The following is a 10071-nucleotide window of genomic DNA, read 5'->3' as shown; positions in this document are numbered from 1 at the left end:
CTATTAATAACATACCTATTTTAAACTAACGGGACAAACGGAACGAACGAATTAAGCAATAAAACATTATTTCCGGTGCTTTTGCTGCGAAAAGCAAAACGATTAAGCATTGCTATTGTACCTGGTAACGTAAATGCACAATACGAGCGTGCATTCGGGGTTGCAAAAAACCCCGGCGTTTTTGTTAATAAAGTTTTACTTACAAAAGTTTTATAACTTTTAAATATTAAAAAAAACCTTTAGCAACGGCCAAAATTAAAGCGGGGGCTTTAGAAGCAATTAAAAAGCAAACCAAAAAATTAATAAAAAAAGCAAATAATACGTACAAAAAGTATTATAACAAAAGCAGGACCCCGGTGCTTTTCGGGGTAAGCAATTAAGTATTGCTAAGTACGGCAAATATTAAAATAAAAAGGCCGTTAAAAAAGTTATCGAACAAATGGTTGAAACCTTTTTAAATTTTAAAAAATGGTTGGGTTAACCGGTTTGGCGTTCCGGTTAAAGCTTTCGGTAAATTACCGGATATATAACGTATTTCCGGCAAATTTATTGCGGGCGTTTAAAAAAAAGCCCGGCGAAAAATTAAAAAATAAAAAACCAAAAATCGAAAAAAAAAGGATTGCTTTAAAATAAAAGCTTTTTTAAAATATAAAAGGCTTTTGCGAAAACGAAAATACTTGGTTAAATAAATAAATTACAATAAATCGGAAAATTCGTAAATTCCAAAAAAGGATATTACAAAAAAAATTGTTTAAACGTATAAAGCAAATTTATTAAAAGCAAATTTACAAAATAAGGAAAATACCGAATTTTAACGGGTAAATATCCGGAAAAAACGGGGGTATTACAAAAAAAAATAACAAGGGCCAAAAGAAAGGCCCAAAAAAATATTTTAAACGTGCCGAACCGGTTAGCCACCGGGGAAAAACGTAAAAAAACCCGTAAGCGGCTTGTAATAACCGTAAAATATCGTACTTTATAAATAAAAAGTTAAATAAAGACGGTATAGTACGGGGAACGTTTTAAATTAATAGTGCAATACATTTAAATTCCAAAGGATATGCAAAGTGTAGCATACTTTAAAAAGCCCGTAAAAAGCATGCTTAGCGCAATACGGCAAAGCAATTACCGCATTTTAAACGTACGTTGTAGTAAAAAATAGCATTGCTTACCCGAAAAAAAATAGGAAAATTTCCGGATAGCATAGCGAACGGGCTTAAACATTTGGATAACGGCAAATGCATATCGGCAATATTTAAACTTATTAAAAAAGCGAAAAAAAAGCATTTTAAAATTATTTATTAAAGCATTAAAGCTTAGCTAGTAATTAAAAATACTGGGATTTTGCAATGTTGCAAAGGCAGCATAACGAAAAAAATTATGGTTTTAATTGTAATAAATTAACGAAAAAACTTAAAATTAACCACCTTTCGAAAAAGGGATACCAATAATTAATTAGGAAAATATATAAAAAAAATCGATTAAATGCCGTATTTAAAAAAACCAAAATTTCCGGAAATTACGTTTTTTTTGCCGGCGCTAAAATTATTGCCGCTAAAATCGTTAGCGCCAAAAGCGGCATTTTCCAGCGCCGATACAAACGCCGCACCCTTACGGAAAGCCGCGCGGTTGTAAGTTTAAATGTTCGAATGCGCCGCAATTATAACAAAGCTAACGGCAATGCTACCAAAAAAAGCAACCATACCTTTTTCAAAACGCTTAAAAAACGCTTTTACCTTGTTAAAACGGTTTTTGGTAGCAATTAAAGCTTAAATTTGCCTTTTTGTTTAAAAGGAAATGGTGCGAAAATATTGGAACATTTTTTAAATAGCTTTTAATGTTGCAATGCGGGCAATTTTGCGTTCGATGCGTTTTTAAACAACGGTTTAACGCTCGTAACGCGCAAATTATTTGGCCAATATGGTATAAAAGGATTTGGCTTTTTAAATAGCTTTGCAAGCGCGAAATTGGGCTTTGGTAAACTTTTCGAAAAATTCCGGTATTGCTTTAAAAAACCGTTCGTAAATAACGTTTAAAATTTTGTTAAAATTTTAAGCTATTTCCCAAAACCATTTGGAAAATTTAATATAAGCTTTATTGCTAACCACGTTTTTGCAATAAATGCATTTGGAAAACCCCGTAATATTATTAAAACATATTGGTATACGGGGGTTAACGGCATAGTTTTAATATGCTTAATAACTAAAACAACGGCTACAAAACACCGCACGCTCCGTATAATTATCTTTAAAAAAGGGCAAGCAAATAAGGTTATATTTATCGTTTTATTGGAAATTAAAAACCTTTTGCAACGGAAGCGCGTTGCAAATACCCATATAAAGCAAGGAAAAAGCAATATCCGTTTCGGGGGTAAATTTATAAAAATTGAAAGCGCCGCGGCAGCGTTCGTTGCGCGCTTTACGCTTTTTTCGGCGGGGGTTTTTTTACCGCAACGGTTAAAACCCGCCGGGAAGTTATTAGCAATACGTTTGTAAAAAATTTAAAAGGTTGCAAACGCAAAAGGGTTTAATAAACCCGCGGTATTTAAAAGGTTTACCGGAAAGTTACCGGCAAAGCGATTATAAAAAACCTAAAGGATTAGAAATTTAAGCAAATTCGAATTTAACGGCATTATAATAACCGGGAAAAATACCGGGGGGCTATTAGCAAAGCGCTAAACCGGGGCATAAAAAAGCAAAAGGCTAAAAAGGGCTTAGCGAACCGAAATGCTAAATTGGCCATAAGGGGCCGAAAAACCAAAAAAGGTTAACGGGTTAGCTAAAACCGGGAAATTAACGGGGGTTAACGGATTGGTTTAAACCAAAAAACCTAAAGCAAATACCCAAAGGAACAATACCTTTTTTACGTAATTAAATACAAAAAATAACATTTACAATTACCGGTTAAGTTTAAATGTTTAAAAAAAATGGCTAAATACCAATTACTTACGGTTACAATTATTAAAATTATTGGAATGGTTATTAAAAGCGCAAAAAAAAAGGAAAAGCCCGCGGCCGCGAAAAAAGAAAAAAAACCTTTTTATATACCGGCACGGACCCACTTTTCCAAATGTTATAAAGCTTTATAACCGGTTTTTTTAAGCGTTGCCGGGCATTAAAGCAGTTTAACGGAATACCGTAAGCTACCGGTTACTTACAAAATCGCACGCGCGGTACAAACGGTTTGGAACAAACCGTATCGGAAAAGGGCAATATATTAAAAGCACGGGCGAAACCGCTTAGCAAAAAGCAAAAAGCGTTAAAAAAACGGGCGAAACCGCCCGGTAAAAAAGGAAAAAAAGGGCGCTAGCAATTAACCGGGCACGAATTTTCCCGAAAATATGCCGGCAAGCTACCGGTATTGCGGCTAAAGCATAATAGCAAAGCTAAAAAATAAAATAAAGCTTAAATTGCACAAAAGCGCTTGGAGCGCGGAAAATTTAAAAAACCGACCCCGGGTGCCCGAAAGGGCACAAAGGAAAGGGAAGTTAAAAAAGGAACAATTTTTGTTGGCAATAGCACTTTTAGTAAAAAATTTACGGAAGCTTAACAAAGGAAACACCGCATCCGGCCCGTAACCCGGTAACCACCCGCTTCTGCACCGATTAACCCTTAACATAACGTTACGCTATTTACAAATTTTACCAAAAATAATACCCAATTTTATTAAAAAGCACAAAAATAAATTGCTTTCGAACAATTTAAAAGCGCAATTTTACGGAAACCAATATTAATTATTTTAAACCTTAACAAACCGTTCGAAATCGAAATTAACGCGTTAAATTACGCGATTGGAAAATAATTGGGTTAACAAAATAAATAAAAAAAGCTGCATTTTTGCGTTTTGTTTTACAAAAATTTAAAAAATTTAAATTAAATTACCAAATCCATATATATATAAATTTATTTACCCTTTTCGAGCTATATAGCCCATGGGAAGCATTACGGATCGGGGTAGCTATTTAAAGGTAAAAACCGTGCTTCTAGCCAATAGCTATTTAGTGTAAAGCCGGGTAAAAATTCCTTCCTTTCGAAATATTTTTTATTTCGCGTCGTTTTTGTAAGTAATTATTTGTAAAGTATTTTCCGCATTTCCAAACGTTTGGTAAAAAAAAAAATTATTATTATTCGAAATAAAGTATTGTGGTTTAATTAAAAGTTAATTTATTCGTTGCATTTAAATTGCGTTATTAAATGCACGTTTCCGTACTAATTTAAAGCTTTCCCGTTGCTTTTTCCTTTTTTATTAATTTTAGTAAATGGGTTAATATATTGCGGCTTTTTTTGCCTTTTTTTTTCCAATCCTTTACGCAATTTTACTAAAAAACATTACTAGCAATTGCAAAATAACAATAATAATAACCGTTATAAATCCTCCCTTTTTAATTTCCGTTACTTTGCAGCCCATTTAACGTTTAATCGTAAAACCGTACATTTTTAACGCTTTGCTAATATTTCGCTTCGGTTTTTCGCGGTTTGCAATTGCATTATAACGCTTAAAAAAAAAGGTAGCACGAAAAGGCTTGTTTTATTTCCTTTTAAAGTAACGGGCAATTTAAAAAGCGCAAAGCCCGTTATTTATATGTAATTTTTTTTACATTTTTGCAATTTCCCGTTAATTTATCCTAATGTTTTTAACGGTTTAACCAATTGCATTACGTGCATACGTATAATAGCCCGCAAAATTAACCTTAACAAAGCTTATATGCAAAATTTTAATAAATCCTTTTCGTTGTTTTTTTAATTTTATTTTTTTAAATATTTTGTTAATAAATTGCTTTGGTTTAAATTCCAAATCGAAAAAATGTATATATTGTTATTTAAAAAAAAAAGCTAGCAAAAACGAATAATACACCTTTGCGTTAAAAAAAAGCGTTTCGGAATCGGGCTAACGTATGTTTAGCGCTACGGAAAAGTTTAAATTTGTAAATTTTGCTTTTAATGCTAACAATAGCTTTACAAACCGCAAAAAACATTACGCTTAAGCGTTTAACTTTACAAGCAAAGTAAAAGTTGTAAATTTTTTTTTGCTTTATCGTATTTTTTACGTTTCCAGTACGTTGCTAATATTTTAAATAAAATTGGAAAGCTTGGCTTTTTTAATATAAACGCCGCGCTTACGCCAAATTTAAAGCCGTTTGCAAAGCGTACTTTCCAAACAATACCCCGGCCCCGGTAAAATTTTCCCGTTATTTTGCGGAAAACCCCGAAATTAAAGCTCGCCGCAATATTACTATTGCTAACATTTTTATTAAAATGTTTTTCGTATTTAATATTGCTTTTAATTATTTTTAAATTAAACGTAGCGGGTTTAGCGATTTTACGTTAATAAATTGCGTTAAAATTTACGCGCAAAATATTTAATTTCGTTAAAATATTTACGCTTAACTTTACAATAACGTTACCAAATTTTTCGATTATTATAATAAATATTTCGAAAGGGTTACCCCCGCCGATTTTTCGCAAATTGGTAGCGGCAACGGTAACGGTAAAAATAATAAGGTAACGGATAACTTTTTTTCGGTAATTGGTGGTTCCGCGGTTAAGCTTAAAAAAAAGGACGATGCGGCTGGTTTTTAGCCTATTAACAAATTTGGTTAAGGTAAGGTTGCGGGTCCAGCCGGGGTCGCTGCGGCGGCAACGGGGGCGGTAAAGGGGGTGTTGGCGGCGCCCGGGGTGGCGATTGAAGAGGCAGCCGCTGCTGCACTCCCTCCCCCCTCCCAGTTACCAAATCCATAATAAAAAGCTTTTTGCTATTATTAAAGCTTTAAAAAAATGGAAAGTGTATTTGTATAAAGCAAATTACCAAATTACGGTATATACTAATTATAAAAATTTAACGCATTTTATTACAAACCAAAACTTTAACAAACGTTAAATCCGTTAGAATTAATATTTTTAAAATTACGATTTCCAAATTTTGTACCGAAAAGGATTAAAAAACGGAAAAGCAAACGCTTTAAGCAAAAAACGCAATTACAAAATTGCTACTTCAAAAAAAACCAAAACGCTTTTGGTTTACAAACTAAAAAAGCGTTGGTTTTAACCCAACAAGCAATAACTTTAATTATTAAAAAACAAAATTAAACCCCAAAAGTTTTTTTGGAAATTTACGGGTTATTAACCCATAACCATTTAAAAGTTACCAAAACGTGGAAAAAATTCCAACAACATTACAAATTTACCGAAATTTAAATAGCAATATTAAAAATAATAAAGGATTGCTAAGTATGCGCTAAAAATAAGCCCAACCAATATTTTTTTTATAAATTGCTTTAACCATTGCTAACATTTAACGGGGCATAGCAAAAAATTATTATAAATTTTATCGTTAAGCTTTTTAAATTTAAAAAGCTTTTAACGGAAATATAATATAATAGCATATTGGTAATAATAAATAAGCTTACAAAATATGCTTTGTATTTATTTTACAAAAAAAGCAGCAACGCGCTAACTTTGGCTTACGCTTTTTTCCGGCACGTAATAGCAAATTATAAAATGCCGCAAAAACTAATTACGAATTAAAACAAGCTATTTACAAGCAAATTTTGGAAAACGTTTACGGCGCTTTTTAAAGCAAAATACGCTTTGTTAATAGCGTATTACCTTTAAACAAACGAACAAACAAAACGAACCAACAAAACGATAAAGCGATATTTGCGCTATTACGTTAGCTACAAACAAAATAATTGGGTTTAATTGTTATTAATTGCTTAATTTGCTTACAATAATTTTATGTATAAAAGTATAGGAAAAATACCGTTTTACGCCAATTATATATATACTTTTACGGCGTATAACGAACCCCGGGTCGGATTTAAAACCTTAATAACGGAAATCCAAATAACAAAACTTATTAAGCTATACCAAAACCTTTAAAACAAATTAAAAACTTTGCGCTATTGGATAGCAAAGCAAGCTAATAAAAAAAAATCGAAAAACCAACCTTTAAAAAAAGGAATAACGCTTACCTTTTACGCGCTAATACTAAAATAAAAAGGCCAAGCAATAAGTTGGATAGGAAAAAATGGGGACCTTTTTGGGTTATTCGTATTATTTTTCCAATTAATTATAAATTTTAGCTATTACCAACCATGCGCATCCACCCGGTTTTTTACGTTTTTTTGCTGGAATTAGCGCTTTCGGGCTTTAAAAGCACCGAATTAATAAAAGTTAACCCTAACCAAAAGTGGGAAATCGATGCTATTTTTAACGAAAAAACGCATTGTTGCAAAAAGCAATATTTCGTTAAATGGAAAGGTTGGGAAAATAAGCACAATACGTGGGAAAATGCAACAAATTTTGGAAATTACCAAAAGGTTTTGCAAAAGTATCATTTGGGAAAAAATTAGCAATAAAATATTAAAAAAGCGCTTATTTAACGCTTTAAATTTGGAAAGATTTAGTAAGCAAAAAAAAAGGAATTAATAGCATATCCAAAGGATAAGCTAGCAAGCTTAAGCAAAAAAAAAAAATACAAACCAAAGCTTACCCCTGCAAAGCGGGCGAAAATTTTGGCTTAAACGGTTGTACCAAAAGTTAAACCCAAAACTTTCCGCTACAAAAGCAAATGCGCTACCACTGCGCTATACAACCTGTAAAAAGCTATTATATAAATTTATTTACCCCTTTCGAGCTGTATAGCCCATGGGGAGCACTACGGATCGGGGTAGCTATTTAAAAGTAAAAACCGTGCTTCCAACCGATAGCTATTTGGTGTAAAACCGGGTAAAAACTCTTTCCTTTCGAAGTATTTTTTATTCCGCGTTATTTTTGTAAGTAATTGTTTGTAAAATGTTTTTTGTATTTCCAAACGTTCGGTAAAAAAAAAATTGTTATTGTTCGAAGCGAAATATTGTGGTTTGGTTGGAAATTGGTTCGTTCGTTGCATTTAAATCGCGTTATTAAGTGCACGTTTCCGTGCCAATTTAAAGCTTTTCCATCGCTTTTTCCTTTTTTATTAACTTTAACAAATGGGTTAATATATCGCGGCTTTTTCCGTTTTTTTTTTTCCAATCCTTTACGCAATTTTACCAAAAAAACATTACTAACGATTGCAAAATAGCAATAGCAATAACCGTTGTAAATTTTCCTTTTTTAACTTTTGCTATTTCGCAACCCATTTAACGTTTAATTGTAAAACCGTACATTTTTAACGTTTTGTTAATATTTCGTTTTAATTTCCCGCAATTCGCAATTGCATTATAACGCCCAAAAAAAAAGGTAATACGAAAAGGTTTGCTTTATTTTTTTTCGAAATAACGGGCAATTCCAAAAAGCGCAAAGCTTGTTATTTGTATATGGTTTTTTTTATATTTTTACAATTTTTCGCTAACCCATTCCAATGTTTTTAGCGATTTAACCAATTGCATTACGTGCATGCGTATAATGGCCCGCAAAATTAACTTTAATAAAGCTTATATGCAAAATTTTAATAAATCCTTTTCGTTATTTTTTTTAATTTTATTTTTCCAAATATTTTGTTAATAAATTGTTTTAATTTAAATTTTAAATCGAAAAAATGTATATATTGCTATTCGAAAAAAAAAGCTAGCAAAAACGGATAATGCACCTTTGCGCTAAAAAAAGGCGTTTCGGAATTGGGCTAACGTATATTTAACGCCGCAAAAAAGCTTAAATCCGTAAATTTTGCTTTTATTACCGATAATAATTTTACAAACCGTAAAAAGCATTACGTTTAAACGTTTAACTTTACGGGCAAAATAAAAATTGTAAATTTTTTTTTTGCTTTATCGTATTCCTTACGTTTTCGGTGCGTTATTAATACTTTGGATAGGATTGGAAAGTTTAATTTTTTTAATACGAACGCCGCGCTTACGCTAAATTTAAAACCGTTTGCAAAGCGTATTTCCCGGACAATACCCCGGCCCCGGTAAAGCTTTTCCGTTATTTTGCGGAAAATTCCAAAATTAAAATTCGCCGCAATATTATTATTGCTAACATTTTTATTAAAATGTTTTTTGTATTCGATATCGCTTTTAATTACTTTTAAATTAAACGTAACGGTGTTAGGGGTTAATCGGTGCAAAAGCGGGTGGTTACCGGGTTACGGGCCGGATGCGGTGTTTTTTTTGTTAGGCTTTCGTAAATCTCCTACCAAAGGTGCTATCGCCAACAAAAATTGTTCCTTTTTTAACTTCCCCTTCCTTCGTGCCCTTTCGGGCACCCGGGGTCGGTCCTTTAAATCTTTCGCGCTTTAAGCGCTTTCGTGCAATTTAAGCTTTACCCTATTTTTTAGCTTCGCTATTATGCTTTGGCCGCGATACCGATAGCTCGCCGGCATGTCCTTAGGGGGTCCGCGCCCGGCTAGCTGCCAGCGCCCCCTTCCTTTTTTTTTACCGAACGGTTTCGCCCGTGCATTTAACGCTCCCCGCTTTTTGCCGGGCGGTTTCGCCCGTGCTCCTAACAAACGGGCTTAATAATCTTACGTTAATAAATTGCATTAAGGTTTATACGCGAAACGTTCGATTTTATTAAAATATTTACGTTTAATTTTACAATAACGTTACCGAATTTTTTAATTGTTATAACGAATATTTCGAAAAGGTTACCCCCGCCGATTTTTTGCAAATTAATAACGGCAACGGTAACGGTAAAAATAATAAAGTAACGGATAATTCTTTTTCGGTAATTGGTAATTCCATAGTTAAATTTAAAAAAAAAACGATGCGGTTAATTTTTAGCTTATTAACAAATTTGGTTAAAATAAAGTTACGGGTTTAGCCGGGGTTGTTGCAACGGTAACGGGGGCGGTAAAAAGGGTATCGGCGGCGCCCGGGGTAACAATTAAAAAAGCAGCCATTATTGCATTCCCTCCCTTTTTCCAAGCGCTTCCCCGCAACCTTAACAAATCCAATTTCGGTTTTAAGGATAAAAGCAATAACATAATTATTTAAATGCTATATACCCGGCGGTTCGGATTTTTTATATTTAAAATTTTAAAAACAGTTTGCGGCAACCCGCTTTTACGGGCGTAAATAAATCCTTGCTTTTTGGCGTTAAAATAAAAGGTTGCGTTATTTTGCTTATTAATATATAATGTTATTAATAA

At 32.9% G+C, this 10071-nt stretch overlaps 3 protein-coding genes and 1 pseudogene across 4 annotated transcripts; all 4 read right to left on the bottom strand.

Annotated features, from left to right (window-relative positions):
- Positions 1-1378: 1378 nt before the first annotated feature.
- GGTG_11533 (hypothetical protein) lies at positions 1379-2182 on the bottom strand (the record flags this gene model as incomplete). Its single annotated transcript, XM_009229424.1, has 3 exons — positions 1379-1427; positions 1748-2005; positions 2106-2182. 3 exons carry the CDS (start codon positions 2180-2182, stop codon positions 1379-1381), a joined length of 384 nt encoding a protein of 127 aa, XP_009227688.1.
- A 680-nt stretch (positions 2183-2862) lies between these two features.
- Positions 2863-4434, bottom strand: GGTG_11532 (hypothetical protein; the record flags this gene model as incomplete). The annotated part of the gene is made up of 7 exons (XM_009229423.1): positions 2863-2930; positions 3048-3060; positions 3158-3237; positions 3645-3688; positions 3882-3920; positions 4210-4318; positions 4413-4434. 7 exons carry the CDS (start codon positions 4432-4434, stop codon positions 2863-2865), a joined length of 375 nt encoding a protein of 124 aa, XP_009227687.1.
- A 3089-nt stretch (positions 4435-7523) lies between these two features.
- GGTG_20231 lies at positions 7524-7595 on the bottom strand (annotated as a pseudogene). Its single transcript has one exon. The product of its transcript is annotated as a tRNA-OTHER (tRNA).
- Positions 7596-8430: 835 nt separating this feature from the next.
- Positions 8431-9906, bottom strand: GGTG_11531 (hypothetical protein; the record flags this gene model as incomplete). The annotated part of the gene is made up of 6 exons (XM_009229422.1): positions 8431-8532; positions 8681-8709; positions 8766-9005; positions 9360-9422; positions 9476-9639; positions 9863-9906. 6 exons carry the CDS (start codon positions 9904-9906, stop codon positions 8431-8433), a joined length of 642 nt encoding a protein of 213 aa, XP_009227686.1.
- Between the last annotated feature and the right edge of the window lie 165 nt (positions 9907-10071).

Source organism: Gaeumannomyces tritici (assembly GCF_000145635.1).
Source record: "Gaeumannomyces tritici R3-111a-1 unplaced genomic scaffold supercont2.7, whole genome shotgun sequence".
Classification (NCBI taxonomy): Eukaryota; Fungi; Ascomycota; class Sordariomycetes; order Magnaporthales; family Magnaporthaceae; genus Gaeumannomyces; species Gaeumannomyces tritici.
The sequence above is the reverse complement of the archived record's forward strand: the minus strand, read 5'-3'. Positions and strand labels throughout refer to the sequence as shown.